The sequence below is a fragment of the Neoarthrinium moseri genome (genome assembly GCF_022829205.1).
Source record: "Neoarthrinium moseri strain CBS 164.80 chromosome Unknown scaffold25_Wmoseri_CBS_16480, whole genome shotgun sequence".
Lineage (NCBI taxonomy): Eukaryota > Fungi > Ascomycota > Sordariomycetes > Amphisphaeriales > Apiosporaceae > Neoarthrinium > Neoarthrinium moseri.
This window is the reverse complement of record NW_026055139.1, coordinates 173,824-196,612: the sequence shown is the minus strand read 5'-3', so window position 1 is coordinate 196,612 and position 22,789 is coordinate 173,824. Positions and strand designations below refer to the sequence as shown.

General features: G+C 53.1%; 4 protein-coding genes across 4 annotated transcripts; 1 reads left to right on the top strand and 3 right to left on the bottom strand.

The window, feature by feature from the left end:
- Positions 1 to 68: 68 nt before the first annotated feature.
- On the bottom strand, positions 69 to 1,419 carry JN550_006875 (uncharacterized protein; the record flags this gene model as incomplete). The annotated part of the gene is made up of 2 exons (XM_049318663.1): positions 69 to 862; positions 912 to 1,419. 2 exons carry the CDS (start codon positions 1,417 to 1,419, stop codon positions 69 to 71), a joined length of 1,302 nt encoding a protein of 433 aa, XP_049171110.1.
- Positions 1,420 to 2,737: 1,318 nt separating this feature from the next.
- JN550_006874 (uncharacterized protein) lies at positions 2,738 to 3,997 on the bottom strand (the record flags this gene model as incomplete). Its single annotated transcript, XM_049318661.1, has 2 exons — positions 2,738 to 3,777; positions 3,841 to 3,997. 2 exons carry the CDS (start codon positions 3,995 to 3,997, stop codon positions 2,738 to 2,740), a joined length of 1,197 nt encoding a protein of 398 aa, XP_049171109.1.
- Positions 3,998 to 5,685: 1,688 nt separating this feature from the next.
- Positions 5,686 to 8,751, bottom strand: JN550_006873 (uncharacterized protein; the record flags this gene model as incomplete). Its single annotated transcript, XM_049318660.1, has 3 exons — positions 5,686 to 6,144; positions 6,241 to 8,369; positions 8,616 to 8,751. The coding sequence occupies 3 exons, from the start codon at positions 8,749 to 8,751 to the stop codon at positions 5,686 to 5,688; spliced, it is 2,724 nt and encodes a 907-aa protein (XP_049171108.1).
- Positions 8,752 to 16,346: 7,595 nt separating this feature from the next.
- On the top strand, positions 16,347 to 16,808 carry JN550_006872 (uncharacterized protein; the record flags this gene model as incomplete). Its single annotated transcript, XM_049318659.1, has 1 exon — positions 16,347 to 16,808. One exon carries the CDS (start codon positions 16,347 to 16,349, stop codon positions 16,806 to 16,808), a length of 462 nt encoding a protein of 153 aa, XP_049171107.1.
- Positions 16,809 to 22,789: the final 5,981 nt, after the last annotated feature.

The window sequence follows — 22,789 nt, the reverse complement described above, 5'->3', positions numbered from 1 at the left end:
AGTTTTGATTTCATCACACGCAAGAGTGTACATTTGGCGTTGATGGTATACCTACCATTAGAGTAGATCTACCTCCCATGAGCTGCGCGCATTTTCCCAACCCCTTCCTTCCACTCCACAAATAAGCCTTCCCTCACCTCGCCGTCCACACCACCCAGAGCGCCAGTAGTGTAGAACCCCAACATTCGCTTGACCCTGTCCGATAATTTCGGCCATACGTCCTTACGCAGCGAGAGAAAGTTGTTCTCCTGTTGTCGGATGAAGGAGCGCATGAAGAAGAGAAGTATCACGGGGCGCTCGCCAGATTCCTCACGATTCGGACCGGTAGCGTGCCAGAGGCGGCTCTCGAAGATCAGAGCCGACCCGGCTGGGGCCGCAGCTGCAGCAGTACCGTCAACAGTGAAGATATCTGGAGGTGCGATCTGGCCGATGTGAGATCCTGGGTATACACGCGTTGCGCCATTCTTCTCCGTAACATCCTCGAGATAAAACATGATATTCATGCCGAATGCCAGGTCACGAATGGGAGGCTGTACCGCAACCTGGTCAGTATGCAGTTGCATTGGGACGTTTCCCGGGCGCGCAATGTTGGCCGTATAAGTCGTGATGATGGCATGTTCGCCGAGGAACCAAGGGATCATCTCATCGATGATGGGGTGGTTCAGAAGGTCCAAGAAGTCGTCACCCTTATTGACGAGAGTCCATAGTCGCTGGTTTGGTCCGTTAGGCCCCCCGTCCACCTGTGCAATGCCAGCGTCACGTTCACCTGCAGCCTGCTCTTGCACAGCTTTTTTCATGATGGCGACTTGCTCCGCCGTCAAGACATTTTTAGCCTGTTGGCCCGAGTGAGCTTTGCGTTCGACTTTGGCTTATAAGTATTAGAACGAGAATAAGGGCGTTGCCTACAATACCATATCCGAACTCATTTACGTCCCGCCTGACTTGATCAAGATCCTCAGTTGGCTGTGGAAGCCGGTCAAATTTATCAGCAGTCTTGGGCGGTACCGGGGGATGCGGAGTCAGTAGGTCAGCAAACTTGATAGCTACGGGGATCCGCCCCGAGGGCATGGACGCCTCATTGAAGAACGCATCTTTAAAAAGACCGTATCGGGGCTCAAGCTTGCCGTCGTAGAACTGTGAAATGTACTCGGGCTTGATGTTCAGCCTCGTGTCAGGCTCGTCATCAACTGAGTCCAAGACTGCCGCAGTACCAGATCGTGCGTCAATGAAGAAGGGGGCTTTGTCGCCAAAAGCGATCGAGAGCAGCGCTTTTAGTTCACCAAGAAGTGGAAGTTTCTCCTTGATTATATGATGAGCTCGTGAGACATCAGCTTCGACTTTATCAGCGAGATGACTGTATGATTGTGCGCTGAAATCTAGACCTGGAGTAAAAGTCTTTCCAGGGGTGACTCCGGCCATCCTGATTATTACGAATTAACGGTGGCAAGGGATGAAAAACGGATGATATATCGCTGAGCTATTGCAAGTGGAGTTTGCTTGGAGGATGAGGGGTTGTCGAATCTATATTCTGCTAAAGATTGACCCTGGCGGACCCATCATACAAGGCATAGATATAGATCTGCGCCCAGTATGCCTTTTGTTGATGGTTGCATATGCGGGGATCTTCGGCAACCCAACCCTCGACCAGTGATACTCGCCATATCTTTGCTACCATGTACGCACGTTGCATCCATTCGAAAATGGCTGCTTCGCAGTGGGGTATGTTATGGTATGGCACGTCTGGAAATGCAGTTCCATGAGGTGACCGGCTGCCCCGCTCAGCATTTGGGTTCTTGTCGACAAGCTAGCACTGCCGCTATAAACTCGATCAGAGGGTAAGAATAGGCTCTTCTTTACACTATTCGAAACTAATTAGATGAACTTAAGCTGTCAGTTTTGATCACTTGACATGAACTTCAGAAGAGGAGGTAAGACCCAGGTGACAAGCGGTCCATCACAGTGTTACTGAGTCATGTTGACGACACCCGTAGTTCGTAAAGGTCCTGGTAGGGTTTTATCTTGTGTCAGCCAGGACATATTCATCATGTAGTTTCAGAGTGTCATGAAGTTCTGAGCTTGTAGACCAGCCACTCGTCCACTACTGTACAACATCATATGGCATCTCGTTAAACTCAACACTTCGCTAGACTTCTACTTCCGTGTTGCTGGATATTTATAGAAGTGCAGTTGTGGGATCGACAACCGAACCTGCGTTTTTACTGCCGATTACATTGTGGCGCTCGATCCGTGTATCGTATCTCACAAAGCTGGCGAAGCAGGCTTGGCCAGCGAAACATGCCTCAAGTAGTATATTCGTTTTAGATTCTATGCTACTGAAAGATAATGCGGATCCGCGAGCATCCTAGAATCAAGCTTCGTCACTAATCTCACATTATATGAACGTTCTAATGGGGTGACTACGGCGGTCTTGAGCCAAGGCGACGAAAGGTTGGTTCCCCTATCCACGGTTTCTCCACCTACGAGAGCATGTTCTTCATGCATGTCTTCAACATACTTTGCCCATGCCCTCAAATATAGTAGCGCACTTACCTACACGTCATTTACCATTTTCTTGCATTAAATGCCCACTGCGTGAAGTATGCATTGTAGGTGTGCTTGATTCCCCCTGGTGACCATTGCCATCCATGCACTCTCTCCGAGCGCGTCTCAGAGGCCACCCAGCAATGCCCAATGAGGATGCAAGCAGCAGCGTACCCGTATAGACGATCACGGTCTTTTACGTGCCCAGCCCATAGCCCGGTGACGTGGGCAGAGTCAACATCCTGGCGGTGACGGGCCCCGTGGCGATATTCCCGATGCCCTTGCCAAAGGCCATGAGGCCGTACAAGAGGAGATGGTCTTCCGACAACAGCGCAAACTTGGGCCAGAACACGACATATGCCCCACCGAAGAAGCCGAAAATGATGGCAAATACTAGCAGTAGAGCCAGGGATTGAGCGAACCCCCAGATGCAGAAGGAAGCAACCGCCGAGACAAATGTCGTAATAAAGACCAGGATGTAGACGTTATTGAATCGGTCAGAGAGGTGGCCGAACACCACTTGGCCCAGCGTAGAGGCAATATTGAGTGCGGCTAACAGTAGTGCTCCAATACGAGGCGATAGACCGGCCAGTGTTGCGTAGCTTGGGAGGTAGATGGACGGGATATAGATGACAAAGCCCTGGAGCAGGTTGGACAGCGCGAGTATCCAGAACTGCGGGTTCCGCAAAAATCTCCAATCCGCCGGCACCTTCTCCTGGCGACCCGCTGGGAGCCTTCCCTTGATCAGCGGCAGAAAGGGGGCCAGTAGGACCGCTTGGGCGACAGCCGCTACCCGGAGAGCGGTGCGGTATCCGTACGCCGCCAAAAGCCACTCCATGAGGAAGGGCAGGCCGACGCCGCTCACGCCGCCGCCCGCGAACACGATCCCGTACGCGAAACGGCGCCGCTCCACGAACCACTCGTTCAGCATACTCACGAGCGGCGCATACACGACCAGGATCCCCGTGCCGTACAAGGCCCCCTGGCTGGCGATGAGCTCGGCGACCGAGTTGGCGAACGAGGCCCAGACCAGGGACACGATGCACAGCACCGACCCGGCGACAACGGCGGCCTGCCGCCAGTTGTGGAATTTCCTTACGAGGGGCGCGGCAAACGGCGTGCCGAGAAAGACCATGCTGGTAGCAACGGTCCCGATGACGGGGATGTTGGGGTCATCTCGGAACTGCGGCAGACGACTATAATGCTCCTGGAAAACACCAAAGGCTATGTTGAACCCTAGGTCGCATGGCAAAAGTCACTTGAACGGTTCCTGGGCGATATTGAGGAAGTAGAACTCACCCCATCCAATGGCCTCGATCACGAAGCAACCGGTCAGGAAAGTCCAGGCTTTGACCCCTCTGTCTGGTGGAGGCACTGCCGGAAAGTGGGCTCCAGTCTCGTTGCCTTCTCTATTTGATGATGGGCACTCATCCTTTTCCCCTAGCTCACCGGACATTACAACGTTATATACAATCACATAGATGGGAGTGGCCGGAGAGAAGGAGGAGAAACGTGTATTGACGCTATAGATAGTGATGAGCTTAGCGTAAGGAGTATCAAGGAGGGGTATATTCACAAGAAACTCAGCTATTCAGAGTGGGGAATGTGGGAGTTGAATGCAGTGAAGGCTCTGCGGCAAGGACCGGGTTTTCACCTCCGTGATTGCCCAGTCATATGATTTCGCCTGGCTCCGGACTCGGAGGGGATGTTATGTGATGCGTGCATATACACGAACGCAGACGTCTAACTGCTGGACCTAAGCTAGGCACAGTTGTGCTTGGATAGACTTTCCTTCCTTAACATGGCCGAGGAATACATTTGGCTTTTGTTATGTAGCGTGCTGCCTCCTTGTCATTCGTCGTTTGCGAGCAATGTTGATTCTTGTAGCAATCAAGAGAAATCAAGCGTAGGAGAACTTGCGGAGTCTCATTTTAGGTACATTACCCCTTCCAAAGTCGAGGCTAAATATTGGTTGGCGCGAGACAAGTGTTGCAAGGCTGCACGCAGCGTTGGCATTGACGTTAGCCAGGTATCACAATCACCAGGCAGATCATTCAGTGGATTTTCACGTGGCATACAGGACACTGAGTTCTCGGATGGAATATTCAATTTCAGGCCCTAGCAGAGAAACGATTTCACCTTGCTTTCCCTAGCTTCATTTCTTTGCGCACCTTGGTCTGGCTTTCTGGCCATGAACTCACGCGCTGTGACCCTCAGGACTGAGCAGATTTCCCCCGAGTGACCTTTCTCCAATTTTGTTTATATCCGTCGCTGTTTGGCCCTGTCTATCCCTAAACCAATTCAACTCTCGAAGCAAGACGGTGGTGGGAGCTTGAAGCACGATTCCAGAACACGTTGGCGGTGTCACATAAGAGGTGCGGCACGAGCTGACGCTCAGCGCAAGCCTCTTGTGACCCCGGCCATGTTGCTGAAGCGGTAAGACGGCGCCAAGTCACCTCCTTCGTCCCAAGAGAAGGTTGAACAAACCCGAGCAGAAGCCAACCCTTTCAGACAGTGGCTGTGGGCATACCCGAAAACGTAATGTCGCCTGTACTCCGTAGTACCTTTGCTCTCATCGTAACATGACCATCCTCGATACCAGTAAGGCCGAAGTTGGCCCATCGAGAGATGCCGCCACCACCACTTGCAAACATCTGCCGTGACGGCGTGTCCAAATGAAGTGTACAACACCGATACCGATCGTAAAAGAGGAAGTGGAAATTATGCATTAGAACCCGCCGGCTTGGTGTTCCACACCAAGCGAATGTACCGTTGTGACGCCAAGATTGGGCTTTGGTGACAAGTAGTCCCAAAGCTCCCAATCGTAAAATATCAAAAATCAAGACACAGTTGACGCTGTATTCCTTCCAACCGTTTCGTGTATCTGGTTTGGTATCATGCCGCCTTTCCGCAATACCAAGATGCTAATCCCTGAACGCCGTGGCCGTTTATGCGAACCCAACGCAAGAGGCGGTGCCAGATGGTGGGATGATGAGAGTGATCAAAAGAAGACAGAACACGAATCTGAATGTTTCCATGTACCATTGCCCGTCGTGAGGTGACGGGGAAGCATGTGCAGCAGCACCGATGGCGCTGATGAGATGTGCAGGCTTTCAACGCCAGTTACTCATTCCAAGTCATGGTTCAACCCCTAATTGCTGTCGAAGAATGAGCGTCTGATGTAAACGGAAAGCGATCCTGCGCGCGGAAAGGAGACGCATCGACAGCGAACTCGGGCGACGTACCAGCCAAAGAACCGTAGTTACCAGTTATAGGTGCTGGTGAGCCACCTAACGGTGATCCCGATGTCGGCGGGCTGAGAGCTCGGCGAGCGATAGCAGACTGAGGTCCGTTCAAAGGAGACTCTGCCGGCGAGGCCCCGATGGCAATATGTGAATTCTGAAAATACGGGTTGAGGTTTTGGTGGATAGCATAGCGTAGGGCGTTGTGCTGTGCGTTCTCAGCCAAATTCGGACTGCCATTGGTGCTAGAGTTGGCGCTGTTGCTTCCCCGCGTCTGAAACATCTCAGCCGGACCATCATACTGGTTGACCTGCAGAGTTCCATCCCTGATAACGGGGCTGGTCTGCTTCGATCCGTTGAACTAGAGTGGGTGTGGGTTAGTCAAAAGTTCTGATAGTGGCCATCCTGCGGAGGGTCTGCCCGTTGAGTCGGTGTGATGTTAACCTGAAGTACGTACAAAGCAGTATTTGTTGACAATCTCTTCATATGATGCCGATGCCATGCTAGCAGAGGCTGGAGAATCCGTTCCGGGAACCTTGGTGGCAACAGCTGAGAGGGGGGAAATAGGATTGACATCCGACTCGATGGCAGCCGTAGCCTTTTGGGGTGTCGCGAATGAAGCCTTCTTGTTGGCCTTCATGTAAAGGCCGTCGCTCCGAGGGCTACCTTTGGAATCCTTGTGAGCCTGTTTGGCAGCGCTGAGCGAGGCACCGAAATCATATCTGTTGGCAAAGGCGAGTCCACTCGGGGCAGAGAGGCGGTTGGCCAAGTTATCACTGGGGAGAGCTCCAGTCGACTTGGAGCTCTTCAGACGGATGACGGTCGGCTCTACCTCGCCGAGGTACTCGTGAATTGGCTGGTCAAAGCTGATGAATTTGCCGTCGTGACCAAACTCATCTAGAGTGCCGGCGGGCATAGTTTTCGGGCGAGCAGCGGATGATGGGTTGGACCTCCTGTTGCTACGCGGAAGCGAGTTCAGCGGACGGGATGAAGCACCTTGAAAGTTCTTCTTGCCGTTCTGGGGCAACATCTTCTTGCGGAAGTCAACCTGGAAGTTCAGGTGGTTGTTGTTGTCCCAGTAGTCGATGCCATTGACCGTGTAACGCACACAGAAGAACAGAGTCTTTGCCTCAAGGTTAGCGAGGTCAGAGAGCTTGATAGTGAACTGAAACCGGTCGTGGCCCGTATCCGATTCGCGCGGTCTTATCTCATGGGCGTATTCTGCTGAAACCTCCGAGGTTGTTTTCCAGTAGTCAAAAGTGAATCTGCAGACGACGCGCTTCTGAAAAGCCAGGTTGGCCACGGCGATAGATCCGATCAAGGACTTCTGGTCATTGGACATCCAGACGCGTTCCACCCTAGCGGGGAGGGCCTTGCGGATGAGTGATTCTCCAGGGAAATTGTTCATCACCAGTTCCCACTCATAAGGTGGCGACCTTGGTCCCGTCTTCTCGTCAAACGGATATTCCTTGTCGCTCTCATAGGCATCGGCAGGGGAAGAGCCAGCGCTGACTGCCAACGGTCGGTCTACTTGCAGGAAGTGCCGCACATGCTCGAGATGCGAGTCAAAGTGCACAGCTTTCGAGAAGGTCGGGGTTCCGGGCATGCTGGAAGGCCTTCTGTGAGCAGCAGGTCGCAACGCAGGCCTGACCAGCTCGCCGGACTTTTTCCGTACCATCTGAGGTTTCCGTAGCGGCTCATCTTGATCCGACTCATCTGACGTTGTCACAGAGGCATCTGCAGACTTGGAGACCATGATGTTAGGCTCCGTGTTGGAGCGGGCGTGGGATATCCTGCGCTGGTTCGTCTGAGTGGTATCGATTTTGAGACTGTCCTGGACAGCATCCACCAAGTGCTCAATTTGCTTGGGCAGCACCATCAGGTCACCAGGTGACGCCGCTGATTTCCGGTTGGGCGAACTTTCTCGATGTTGAGGAATCGAGCTTATCGCATCCTTCAGCTCCTTCAGGTTCTCGATTTGCCGCCCTCTGGTCTCCTCTCCGGCGACCCCCTCATCTTCGCTAGAGGTTTGGGAGTCCGGCGGGGAGATGATTGCGCCCGCCGGCATGGAACGAGCATCCGTGATTGGCGGCGGCGACTGTCGTACCGGTGCGGTGCTGTGGCTTGCGACCATACCTTTCAGGTTGTCAGACGTCCCTGGAGGAGTAAGGTCCAACGCCGAGTCATTGCGCGACGACGGCGACGCCGTGGGGAGGGTGGCGGAGGGCGTGCGCCGGTGCTTGGTCAGATACGAGGCTGATCTCGGCAGTGACGGTCTCGACGGGGCACCGGAGGCGCCGCTGTACGACGACCGGCGACTGGCATCGGGAGATGAGGGAGCTGATGAGGCGGGGGAGCGGTGGGACGGGGGCGTGTAAGGCATTCCCAGAGATTTGGGCTGCCTGATGGAAGATGGAGGTGGTGGGTGGAGGGAGAGTAAGTCGAGGTCTGACTTAAAGCTGCTGTTCCTAGGGCTCTGTTTGACGTGAGGCAAACAGGGGAAGATCAAGCGCCAGGCCTCAAACCATGTGTCAGTGAACTTGACAGGGCCGTTGTCTGGAGGGGCGGCTGAGCGCGCGTAGAAGCCTGTTGCAAGGGAAGGATCTATCAGCATTCTTGTTCGGCCCGGCGGATGAATCCATAGCAGGGAATATGACTGTATGCGGCTTCCTGCGATCAATTGCGGCTCCGCAGACGGCGAGCCAATGACTTCATACCAGGCAAGCGCTGGGAAAGCACACGGCAGAGCGTGGGATATTTATGCAATGGCTGAATCCGGGGAAGCGTGAGGCATGGAATGCAGAGCGACTGGGGGGACTTGGCGAGACACACACGCGAGGCGTGTGGCGTCGTCAGCGGTAACCACGACCGCAGGAATGACGGCGTGCCGTTTCCTTCTCGTCTCGCAGCCGCAGGTGCGAATGCCCGTGTCCAAGCCCATATCGACACGAACATTACGGGCCAACATTGTTTCTCAACATGCTTGTCCGACGGCGGCCGGCCGGGTCCAACACGCCCACTTGGACTCTGGGGGGACGAGGGAGCGCAACGCCAATCGGGGTTACCGCACGAAGCTGGGGCACGAGACAAACTTACAGAATTGGTTGATGCAATCGCGAACCGAGTGCTCGCGAGGTTATGCGGGTGGCCGAAGAGATGCTTTGCACTGGCAATATTCCAGCAACTGTGCAAAGGCGTGTCTCTGTGGGAGGCAGACGGTCAAGAGTGACGAGTCGTCGATGCCCCTCGATCGGACCAGCAAGCGGAGGAGTCGATCGGAATCTGGTGCAACGCTGGAAAACGTTGGCGGGGTGGCAGGCCTCGAGATACACACAGGTTGCTTTGTGTATCTGATGTTGGTGTGCCTGGACGTGTGGTCGTGGGTCGTCGGCTTGAGCGGGAGGGCTAGAAGAGAGAGGGAGGGAAAAAAAAGAGGCCTTTCAAGGGCTCGTGGCACAGCTCTCTTCCTTTGTCCAACGGGGACGTCCCTGCCTCGACCTTGTTGTTTTTCTTCTTCTTTTCTTCCGAGCTCCCGCGGATAGAAAGTCCCGGCGGCCAAACTGTCGATTAGACGGATGGAGGGGAGCGATTCGGGTCGGCTGTCCAAATCCTCACCAGGCCTGGGGCTGGTCTCGACTTATAACATAAGCGTGGAAACAGCAAGGGCGGCGGATTCGGCTCGAGGTCCTATGGAACAAAGAGAAGCCCGGCTTGGAGAAAAAGACAACTGCAAAAACCTCTCCGTCCTCGTCCTTGGGGGGATGGGATCAGGATGTGTGTAAGGGCGGTTGCTTCCTCGAGGAAAGGGTGGGTAGCAGGCCTAATATGGTTGGGGCAGAGCGGGCGTGGTGGTTGTGTATGGCTTGGATCCTTTTCTCTCGCAGCGAGTGAGCGAAACGATGGGACCGTCCGGGGGGGTGGGATCGTCTACATAGTACGGTACTGCGGTACGTACAGTAGCACCCTACCCACGACGTACCCTGGGCCTGCTGGGCCCATCCTAGCCTGCTGCTGGGCGCGCTGCACCGACTGGGGTAAGTGCTGCGCGCCGCGGCGTCCTGGTCCACGTCTCCACCGACATCCCCCCCCCCCCCCATCCATGTCTCCATGTACTGTTCACCGTGAGTAGGCGGCGCGTCCGCACTGTGCGTTACCTGCGCCGCTGGTGGAGAGGCTTGGGGCGCCGTCCACAGTTCGACGCGATTGCAATGGGGTTGGGAGGGGGGTTGCTCACGGGCCCTGGGGTCCCCAGCCGCTCTGGCGCTCACTGTAATTATTGCGCCCCGCTAGCGGTTTCTGGCAATCGCGATCGCTGGCACAAATCTGCTCTTGTGTGCCCTCAAAGGGGCCCGTAGGCCCTGGGCCTGTTGCAAGTCGGCAGGTTTGGGGGCTTTGGGCCTTGCCTTGGACGCAAGCCAAACCGCAGCCCTGTGGCGGGCTCTACACCAAGCCCCCAGTGCCCGGTCGAGAGAAATGAGCAGCATCATCCTGAGATTGGTCTTACGACGGCCTCGCTTACACAGAGCAGCCCGAGTCTGGTCTTTAGTCCGGCGGCGTCAGCAACCGCAGTGGAACGACGAGCAGGCAGTCGTGCCATGGCGGTACGTCATTGTCCTCGCTAGTCTCCGCTCTTCGCACCTCGAGTTTCAAGTCACTGGGCTATATAGTTCGTCCAGGAATTGGAAACAGCAGAGGCCCATTTTCAGAACCACTGAGTGCGAGCCACTGAAGGTGCTGGCTGCTATGCATTAGTTGCTAGCTACAGCTCTTAGTGATGTCCCCGTAGCACACGACAAATAGCGGCTGGAGAAGCGGGTTCTTAGCCAGGTTTGCTTATCAAACCCACAGCGCAGCTACTGTACATATTGCTGTAGACGCCGACGACGCCGCATTACGACGATGCGATGCTCTGGTGCCACAGGTGGACCAATCGCTACTATTCTCCTCCCGTTCTCACTTGTCGCCTGTTCGAATTGTCTGGTTCATTCCGGTGGCTCCATCACGGGCCGACGAGATAATGACGTAACCAGACGAAAGCATGGCGTTTTTTTCTGTTTTTCGCGTGCCACAGCAATTTATTTTACGGCTAGACTGCTGTTGGACATCCGTGTCCCGGTCGGGGTGGCTTCGATTTGCTTTTTTTTGTTACCAAAACCCTGGGCATTGGACAATGGCTGCTCAGCAGGTGTCAGCCAGTAAGCTTCAGCGATACATTGTCATCTTCCCTGCTGCTTTCATGCACCTACAGTACCGCACCTCGCAACACTAACAGTCAGCGCTGGGTAACCCTGACAATATTATTTTTCGTACTGCACGTTGTGTTTCCTCAAAGACCAGCGTATTGTTTGTAATCAGTGGGCTCGTGGCGGCGACCAGAATCTTCGAGATAACCGGTTGGAGCAGTGCATGCTTTGCTTTTTGTCTTTGTTGACCAGCCACGGCTCCAACGGTCTTCGTGGCACGGTGGCTGCACTCGCATCCCTCGTGGTGTGATCTGATCTGATCATTTTGGCTCCTTCGGTGTCAGACACTCGCCACGCTTGTGGCCGCTTGCCGGGTGGCTTCAATCAGCCACCGAGACAGACTCTGGAGGCACATGGATGATTTACGCGCGATACAATAGCTGCTACCTACACTGTGCAGAGGCGACGGACAACGCACGCTAATCGCTGTAAACGTCTGAATAATCGATGATATATATCGCGCTGCCAGTTTTACATTCTTTGATTGTAATGCCGAGCATTGATCATCCGTTTGGCGGCACATCAGACTTCCATCCAGGCATGTGCATGGATATTTGTTGGGTAACTCTCCTCATTGCCCCCATGTTCGCCGCCCATACTCGCCAAAAATCGTATGTTCATCACCCCTCCATCACAGCTCTTGCATTGCCGCCATGGCCAAAAAATGAGATAGAGACCCTTCGGGCTGCGGCAGCTCTTACCAAGAGGTTGGATAACATTAGTCACAACAAATAATTGCCCAAGAGGCAAACTTGGTGACTGGCGCCGCGCGCTGTCAAGTGATAAGCACGCTAGAAGTTGCGCCACGGCTCCCTAAAGCCGCCTCCATGGTCCCCAGAACGGCGGATCTTCAGCAATTTCGTCGGGCGGCGCCGAATGGGTGCACATCTCTCCGATGCTCAAGGTTGCCGCTGCGCATTCGCTAACAAAAGCCTCGTCCCTAAGCAGAAGTACAGACATGTCAAACTCTGCGCATGTCCAGAAATGTCGGTGAAATAGACGTTTGATCCGCAGGAAGACTTCAAGTCCTCTGTGGTGTCTGGAAAAGTTTCGTATCCCAGAACAGGTGTTACGCGGCAATGCGGCATCTGCCTGCAGTACCCTGCTTATCAAGGATGAATGAAAGGTAAGTTCCCTCCCTACAGGTGTAGATGCTCGAATGGACGATAAGTCCACATACATCACAGTACGCAACCCGAGAAGACTTTTCGCTGTCATGATGGTGACCATTCTACCAACTCGTTGCCAATCTGATCGACTAGGCTCTACCGCCCTCTGGCTGCTTTGTACACATTGTTTCTATTGACAAGCGATAGGCTGTCTGGGCCTAGGCGGACCCACGACAGCACAGACTGCCCAGCTCCAAGTTGCATTTGCGAGAAAGGACTGTTGCGCCTAAGGATACCGTGCGGTCCGCTACTCTGCCTACCTCCACTGTCCGTCTTACATTAGGCTGTCAAGCAGACGCCGGACTTGAGTCTGAAAAGTGGAAACGATATACTCGTCGATCATACACTGACACAGGTTTGGTTCATCTTCAGCCGGAGGATGACTAAATCGATTACCTTGACTTTCCTCGACTGCAGCTTGAGGCTGGACGCAACTACTCATTCCCACTCTTTACAGGCAGAACGTCTCAGTTCTCAACATGCATGAAGCTGCCGCCAGGGTTGGCGTACCATGGAAAGCGTATTATCAAACCGCCCAGCATCGCGACTCAGGCACCGTCCGGGGGCTTTCATCCAGTGAATAGGACCAATTCCCGTCTAAGCAGGCTGCTATTAGGTTTTTCTTACCAGAGTTGTCTTTTATCTCCTCCTCTGCTCAGCCACCCCTGTCCATTTCTATACTTGTGTCTGTAAATGTCTGACGGTTGAAGGCAGCGGTCAGTCCTGATTCGTCAAGCCACTCTACCCTGGACACCGATCACTTTGAACCTTGTTGCCGACCAGGGTCGGGATAGCACGAACGCGAGGAGCGGTGGGGCAAAAGCCAAGAAAATTCTCTGACCTGTGCGCTTCGACGCGTCGAGGCTGAGAAAGGACTACCTACGGTAAATGCAAGACAGAGACTGAATTGACACAGCAACAGGGTATAGCGTTGGTGTTCAGCGAGACTAGTCGCAAAGCGGCAGGAAACAGTCTACGTCGACAACTTCGCGACCGTCCGCACGGTAGTTTGCAAGGGAACAGAAACTCAAAGTCGTGCCAAAGCTATGTCCCCCGTGGCCGTCTCCGGATCCTGCGGGGATGTCACAACCGTCAACGCCGGGACGATGATCATCTCCTTATCGGGTCGAGTCTGGACTGGACGATATAACTGGAGCCGACCTCAGCCCATCCGCCGTACCGCGCCTGTACTCCACACAGAGAGCAACCACACCAGATACCTTCTCGTTTTTCATTTGCCCATCAACCTATTTTCGACAAGATGGCAATTCCTATGCACACAACCAGACGCAGCAAAAATGTTCGATGCTGCGGCTAACAGGCAATGCAGAGATCCGATCAAGGGCGGAAACGGTCCGGATTGGTTGCTTAAGCCACCACCCTGCCCAGACAACCACCGGCTCAGTCTCCGAGAACGGGCAACCTTTACGACGGCAATGAGACTGCATCGCATCCTGTGGCAACCTTGCATGCACTGTAGGTTTTCTATCCCAAGTCTCATTACAGCACACCGGCACCCTGTATGCCTGATAAGCACGCAAACAGTCGCATCCAACCCCCTCCACGATATGTGACAGAAGACCCTGAGAGGCCGGATAGAAAAAGAAGGGTCCATCCTCTTCTGCCAAACCGGACCCTTATTCTTTGGTATGATACCCTTCATGCGGGCGAGGGCGAGGGCGATCGACATCGTTATTGCTGCTTCCTGCTTGTTTGCAGGCAGAGGTGCGGAGAGTGGCCCTCAAGTCACCTTATCGTTGTGCCCTCGTAGCAACTTGCCCCGTCTGCCGATGAGGGTGATGATGCTCGTGCGAACCCCAAGCCGGTTCCAATCGATGGTATTAATATCTCGCATATAAACTACCAACCGCTAGGTACACTGCATACCCTGACGGCCGAATAGTCAACAACGGTTGCAGCTCAAACCACATGCATTTCAATGCCACCCCATGGCCAGTCCGCCTATGGCTTGAATCCTTCTAACGATGTCACCTCTTACTGGCCCTATCAAGTTCGAGGACATTCATTCCTTAGCCTGAATCCTAGAGCATCGTACTCAAATGCAGATTGACGGTCTGGTCGAAGCTAAACACACGGGGCCTACGATGCATCCGACAGGTTCGGTCGTGAGACGAATGCCAAGACTTCCCATATCCAGCACCCATGTGAGCGTTGACTGGCAGTCATGCTGTGCTGAATGCATTGGCGAATTGTCCCAGCGCCTGCGTCGTGTTCCTAGAACACAAGGAGAAGGCATAAATCGCCGTGTATGCACATCTGGATCGGTTGAAACAATCGCAGTGGTGTCTCGCTTCAGCATCAACTCCGCCGTCCAGTCAGATCCGAGGGACGCCATAGCTGCTGCCACCTTCTATCAACAACCGCTGCAATACTCGCATTTCCTAAATTATCAGACGCTTTGGATGCGAGTGCGTGCGTGGACAGGGATGGGCCCCGCTAGCCTCCCACCCCCCTGAACACAGTGTTGACCAAGCTGACGCATTGGCCAGGAGACCTTGTCAAGGAGCTAATGGTGGATGGCCCAAGCTCCTCTTTTTTTTTTCTTTCCCTCCTCAACGAGGAAAACATTTCAATCTGATCGCAAGCGCCGCGACAGACCGTGGGGCTCCATGGGCACTCCTGAAAGTTCTGGATCAACTCCATGGGCAGTTGTAATCCATTCAATCCACTTCTCCATGCATCCATAATCCACAATCCATAATCCACAATATCTGTGCGGATGAATCGGTTCAGATTGCTCTGACTCCTGGAATGATTCGTGCGTAACCAAGCCTGGTGCCACTGCCCCTCAGCCAAACGAGGAGGCTTCTTGGCGGTTGGTCCGGTCTCAGCTGCGACGCGATAACGCTTCTCGATGGACACCCGGATGCAGACTCAAATTGCCTGCCCCTCCTGCGGCGCTTCAAGCGTCTGGAATATTGAGCGAATTTCGTATTTGAGGTTTCCGGTGGCCATCCTCGCCGTTGGGATCTCTGCTCGGGACGAATTGGTGTTGTGTTCACTGCACCTCGGTGGTGCCAGCTTACAGCCCACCCTGCTAGAAACAACTGGATGACGAGGCACTGACGGCACCCATCCGACCCCAAGCGAGGGAGAAGGGCGCGGCATACCAAGAAGGGTCGCAACGTACAGGCGTATTCCTGCACAGCAGACCGTTGTGACCAACCGTTCTATCTACAACACCAACCGCTCGAACAATCAAGTCTTGTCTCGTCGTTGTTGTGCAAGTCAGACTACAGCATGTCAAGTATTAGAGCACGGAAGAGCCTCAACAACGATCGACAGAACAGGCATATGGCCTGGACTGCGACGTCACGGCTCAACCAATGAAACCATTCGCTGCAATTTGCACTCAGCCTCTTGATCGGCCACTACTGTGTACAGAGGAAGCCCCACTATCGTGAGATGTCCGGCCCCGTCGGTAACAAGGCTGACTTGTTACCTGTAACGAACCTCACTGTCTCCATTCATTGGGTTGCCCCTCGTCTGCATCTGGAGAAGCTAGTGCTGCACAACACTGCACACCTGCAACTAGCGGCGCAAAACGCACCATTGCTGCATCTGGCACCAGGCTCCTTGAGGCAAATATACATATGATCTGAGGCCATAATCGGCGTTGAATGCCTTGATTGCGCCACATGGAGCTCGCAGCTGTGGTGACCCGAGGCTTTCTCAGCGCCTGGTGAGCACTAAATTCACGCTGGGACGATGAGGAATGCGCCGTTCTCGTCTGCAAAGCGTCTCACTATTCAAATCTGTTGGCAGACTCCCGTACAGTATGTGAAATTGGACCGGCCGACCGATGATTCCAGGTGTGGACTCGGCATGAGAATCGAGACCAAAGGCACACACCATTGCGCGTCCAATCACCCGGCCTTGTTCTTAGATAGCTTGACAGCAAGAGTCTGTGCTGTGGTCCATTGGCTAGTTACCAATGACTGAATTTTCACACTCGTTTAGATCCCGTTAGCTGTGGGTGTCTGCTCTGTCTCGGATTACTCCAAGTGGAGCCTGGCAGGGCCTGGATAAGACGACAACGGCCCTTGTGCCGCATCCGACACGATCTCCGTGATAGTTGCTGGATCCGGTAGGAGGTGTGGCAGCCAACTTCGAGGTGCTGCAGAACAACTATGCGATTCCGGTCAGGTGTTCTCAAAAGACCATGGTGGATGGATGGGATTATACTCCAAGTGATCGGAAAGCGCGATGACCTGCCAAACAGCAAGCTTCGAGAAACCATCTCCCCAGCACCCTCCCGTGCGCCAGGGTCTCTCGCGTACCTGATCAGCCTGGCCATCTCCCGTGGACTCCCACCGACGGCCCCGTTGGCCGACGGAGAAGGTGAGTTCACGAGTCAAGATGTGATAACCTGCTGCATTGGGCGCATTGCAAGATCGCCAGACCCAAACGGCGGGGCGGCATCTTTCAAGTCTCTCTGGCGTACGACGCATCGTACACCGCCTCTGGTATTATCACAAATAAGCTTCCCTGGACAATGGGCCACATCCTCCATGATCGACAACAGTCAATCGGAGGATCGCGATGCAGAGTCGTTTGGCAGGGAGATGTTCCCTCTCATCATAACGTTCTAGTTACATGGAACTACATATTTTGCGCTAGAGTCGGATTCACGACATGAAGCCGCCGTCGTTGCTCACGTCGACAGTACAGTGTCCCCAGCACGAAATGGAATGTCGGACCAAGGAAGCTCAATGAATTGGGCGCAGCAGCAACATGGCGCCGCCGCACGCTCACATGTATCATCTATTGGACCAGGAGCAAATGCCCCCTTCAGCGTTCTGGGGGTGAAATAATTGGTAAGCCAGGGCTTATATACCGTGGGATGAGTTTCTGATCTTACATGACGTCATCCCAGCTTTTGCAGCGTGTTAATGATCGGGCATTTTGCATCAGATCGGAGCCCACAGCGAGACGCCAGACAATCTGGGGGAAAGCTCCATCGCAACATTGCAGCGCGGGTGGATAACAATGCTAAAAAGAGGACCTCAAGCGAGTTCCCACCAAAAAGCTGCCGCTTGGCAAACGCAGGCCCAAGCTGCAGGGGGCTTTACACTGCCTATCGGAGGCTTTGGAGCGCTCTCCTCAACCATTCAGGCCATTGACGGCGGGTCGCTAACTGCACGCAAGCCAATTCTCACGATCCGGAGCTCCCACAGAATGGGATCCTTGACGAGTGGGGGAACGGCTCTGGGCTACAGGGCCAGGTTTCACGAATTGCCTACCATGTAGGCAAGAAGCTAGTGGAAAGTGGTAAGAAAAAAGAAGTATCCGTGCCAACTTGCTCAGCCAATTGTACCATAGCAACGACAGAGTTCCGGAGCTCTGGTAAAGCTGACCCCTGTCGAAAATCACACGAAGACGGGGTTTGCTTCGCGAAGGCTTCGCTTTCTCTAGGCTGCCAGGCCGACTGACCTTGGATTCACCCTTGCACCTCGTGGTCGTCAAGAATTAACTATGTATTTGTTCCCCAGGAACCAAGTCATCAAAAAGTGAAACATTTCATCTCGTGTCTCATCTCATTGCCTTGGTTTTCTGGGGTATTTCCTTGAGTCTTGCGTTCACCGTGCGTGGGCCGCGAAAGCATATGCAAGCAGCAGCGTCAGCTGTTGTCCTGCCTCTCCCATGTATGCAACTCGTACGCGCGCGCGCCACACATCGTGACTCCGGAGGGCAAGGTTCCTTCCGGCAGGCAAACGTGGGATGGGAGGCTGCACTGTGTACGGTCAACGGCTCGTGCCGACTCGACCGACCTGCAGTACTTGCAACGAGTTGAGCATTGCAGGCAGTGTCTCCTCTGCAGCGCCGTCACTTACTGACGGCATGATATAGAAAGTTGAACATATGGGCTGATTAACAGTGTGGACATATACATAAGACCCATTGTCTTAACACGTCAAAACTCAATCCAGGGCATCTCTTACTGATCTACCGGCACATCGTCCCACGACATGGGTTGGACATTTTAAGGTTCGCCAGCGCGTCCTCTTGTGACCGCGACCCGGAACGTTTGTTCCTACGCTTGTGAAGCTTCTCTCCGGTGTTGTCGGCGCCTGGGTTTGGGAGTCATCTGGTCATTGACCACCATTACAGTACATTACACGGCGTCTTGTCTCGGACGTTCAATCTTGGCCTTGAATATGCAGCGCCGTTCCTTCACCCGCAGGCTCGGCAGGGCAGGTGACCCAAGAGACGGGACAAACAGCCCAGCTTACTTCCGTGGCATCCGTTGAGCCACTCTTTTGATCCGGTCGTACCGCGTCGGTTCTGGCATTGAATGTCCCATTGGCTTGACAATCCAAAGCTCAGTCTCATAAATCCTGATTTTCAGAACAGGCAAAGTAGCAGAACTCCCTTGCACAGTGGCAGCCCGCTCGGAGCAGGGTAACTGTTCCCTGGTATGCCTAGCTATTTGGCCATTCTTTGGTCTCGGATCCGTTTCAATGTACAGTACAGCATATACCAAATTTGAATGCACTAGTACGCACCTATGCAATGCTCTGAAGAAAAGATGCCACTGTGGCTTTGACTGTACGCAATTCGTCGTGAACATCAGTCGTGACTGAGGGATCCATGCTTGCAGGCTCTCCTCGACCCCGCAATCAACTCTGCATGCCATGCCACACATCATGCCAATAGCCAAGCCACGCAGAATCCCTGATAAGAAGAAGCGTCTTCCGTACAGTACTTTTTCGGTCATCGACTTGCAGGTTTACCTCGAGTCCCTCGCATGAGAAGGAAACAGCGGTGTGAGCCCCGTCTTGTGAAACTCAAAGAGGCTCTGCTCTAGGGCTTATCTTGCGGCCACCGTGAGAAGCTGCAGTAGTGCTGGTGCAGTCAGTCATGCTAGATCAGATTGATTTCCCCGCAAATCTTTCCCTCATCCATGCAGACAGCTTACCTATTTGGCCTGCGAGTCAAAGCTGCACGTCGATCTGTCCAAGTCCCGTGACTATTAGGGGTAGTTGAGATTTGTGAAGGCTGACGCAGACACCACGCCAGGAAGGTCCTCGGGCTGAGTACCTGACTGAGCAAGATCACCATGCCTGCATGTGGCTATCCTGTCAGGGGAATGGCTGGACGGCTGACACAAGTAAGGACTGAGGTTTGACGTTGCAGCGAGGCTGAACAAGTCCAGCCTTTGCATCACGCCTTGCTGCTGATTCAAGCACCATAGATAGCCTAAGGGGGTGTTGTGGCTGCGAGCCGGCTGACCGTTCGGCGCCGCCAAACCTTCGGGGCCTAGGTATCCAGGAACGCCCTCGGCGGCCCCGTTGTCGACGGCGCTGGAGTCGTTCGATTCTTCTGGTAAGTGCACGACTGACCTCACGGTCTATTGTGACGTGGAAGTGACAGGCCACCATAGATATCTAGTGACTAAAGGAACGTATCAAACCTTGCAGCTTGAGAGTTTGGATGAGTCTCCGGTAGGGCTTTCAAGCACCGCAATGGTGTCAAATCTAGGCTCTTCTCAGCATAGATGTGTAAGATTCGCCAGAGCACGCCGAATATTGACCTCTAAGATATCGTAAGTCTATGGCATGAATTCCATTTGTCTTGAAAGCTGATGAGGATAATGTCAATCACCCATATCGGCTCAATGCCTGCAAATCCCCAACCCCGGATGAGTTTAAGAGTAGTGATACTGATATCTATATATTTCATGAGTATGTATAAGTCAATCCCTCGGATGCTTTCTTTTCCTTTTTTGTAATGTTCAGGTAGTGCTTCACGGATATCTATAACCGTAAGTGAGGTATATGTTGTATATCTCTCGGCGAAGTCTGTACAATCACGCCCTGTTTCTCAACGCCAGCACTTTCTAGATTGCATAGAGTGAGACTGAATGTGCTCCATGTTTTCATAACTACATACTGTTGAGTACTATGTGTTAATCTGGCCGCGTGGGTAAAATGGTTCTCGGCATTAGCCGTATGTGGAAGAGTAGTCAAAACGACGACAACTTTGGAAATACTAGCACAGTATCAACCAAACGGGTATGAAGCTCTAGACGTTACCTAACCCCTCTTTTAAGTCGCATTTGCATGTAGTTGTGTCAATAAAACAATATATCCAGCAGTCGTTATAGGTCTAGTTTCACTAGGCGAGGGTTTGTAGGTGCCCTATCTTACCAGCCACCAAGTACTACCTCATGCAGCGCTGTTGGCTGCGATCTTGATACGTTATAGTCTTTTCCTGGATCGAGGTGACCTCTGCCAAATAAGATAATTGCGTCCCAACCGCTTTCAAATTGCATATTGGGTGAGCAGGGGCCTTGCTCTCGATAAATAGAGTATTCGACTTCCTCACAATTGCCGATGAGCTGAGAGCATTTTCCCCGCTGACGCGGAGCATTTGATTGTGACCTTTTTATGTAATGGAGAGCTCAGTTCACATAGCATCAGGCCCATTCAAGTGATCCCTACGTCATTTGATATTCAAACCAGATAGCCTTAAAGTGGTGTGAGTAGCATATGAGCTGCAGTTGTAGCACACCAAAGATAAGGAACGGATATCCTGGTAATGAAATGCTAACACAGCTACCCCGGACGCGGGGAAGGACCCTCCACGCATGTGTGTGCCCAGCTGCAGGGTTTTCAGACCTCGCCCTTGCTGTGTAGTGCTTATACACGCCAGCAGTTCACATCAGATATCTGCCTTCGCACGGCTCTTGGAGAATTACATGACACAGTACGAGGTGTCTTGGGAATCATGATAAACCCAACTTTCCTCGCAGAACTGCATGCGTTCTTGATAGTGTGGCAACTAGAAAGAAATAAGGGAACGCCCAGTATGGACAGCATAATTGAGGATGGTACCGCTGTGAGTCAACGCGATGAATAACGCAATCGATTACGGTTACGCAACGGTGGTCTGTTGATAATGGGCTGAATATACGCTGTTATTCTGATGAGTTTCTGCTGCATGCCGAAATATATGAAATATAGATAGTCGCACCGAAGGGAGTTTGAGTCTAGACGCCACACCATACAAGGCTTCATGCACGAATATGTAAGTCCCTCACCGGTCCCCACAGTACGAATGGTCCACACAGCTGCACTGTTATCTAGCTACGGGTTTAAGCATGTGCAACGAACTGCAAGAGCTCTTAGGTGCGTTGGGGCCAATGGATCTAGTTAATAGGCAAAGCGCTACCCCCCTTTCCAGGGGAATAGAGCGAAATTTTCATCAGGAGCAAAGTAATAGTGGTGTTGACGGGCGACGCCGCCTTCGGTAGTACTTTTTGCCTCTTTACCTAGTTCATGGGAGAGATGGAGGTGGACTGCCACGTCGTCGCTCGTTAGCTGCATTCAATGGCCTCGTATCACCGCAGACTCGGCAGCAAAAACTCGGGAATGGCCTCATCTGCTACCGTGGTGGCGAGAGCTTCAGGTGGTGTCCTCAGAGCTCTGGATCCATGTGCTTCATCGTGTGTTTCGGCCCATTTACCCCGCCTCCAGGAAAATAGCCAAACTACCTAGCTTCTCGCCGCATAAACGGAGTAAGAAGGATTAAGCAGAATGTGAGACATCCTGAGATGTTGCTATAGATTGCTATTACTTTGAGGGACAGTAACATAAGCTGAAAGCCTCAACAGTTTCCGATTAGGTTGCAAAGCTGTAGGGCCCTTGAGCTTTCCGTGGCAACCGAGCTCCAGGATTACAAGACGAATGCAACCCAGTACTGGAATGGTGTGATAGTGCCTGTAAGCGAGTGACCAATCGCAGAAGAGGACAGGACCAGACTAGATAGGAACGCAGCTTGGCGACACGGACAGGTCGCTTAAGCTTAATTGGGTAACCCGCTAATTTACAAAAAGTGAAACAATTCCCGAACGTTTGTCAAGACAGAAGTTTGCACACAAGGTTGTGGTACCCTCCAGTGCGGTATCAGCAATTGAATTTGCGGGCCTGGGGGCAAGGGATTCATACCTTCGCATCACTCTTCAGTGCCTAGAGCTGAAAATAGAATAGCGACCCTAAGCCCAAGCCTTGGCACAAGGGAATAACGCCTCGAACATACGGCAACACGTTCGCCGCGGTATCGTACGACGCACAAGTGGCAATCATTCCTAAGCATTATGATGCCATTTCTGAGAGATCTTTTGTGGGTTCATCGCGAATCGTCAGCTGGGATACACTCAGCTGTCGTCTTGGGGATGCCTCCAGCTGCACAGAACATGTGAGAGGACAACTAGACATCTAGAACCACCACTCTCGTTGGTCGGCACCCACCACCATGATCTGCAACCAGTTGTAATGTTACACACTCGGCGACGCGCGATCATCCCCTACCTTACAGCGGCTGTGTCTAGATCTCCGCACTCTGATAAATCCATGGACACCTTATATCTCCGATGACAGAAGTCCCTGCATGAAATGTGAAGCGCCAAGGGTCAGTCTCCCCGCAACAGCCACCGTGGTGCACCAATGGCCTAGATTGCATGGACGGCGAAGAAACCTTGACGTAGACCGGCATTAGATCCCATCCTCCCTTACGAGGTTCTAGGCACGACTAAACGATGTATACTCACAGTGGTTGGGACGTCACGTCT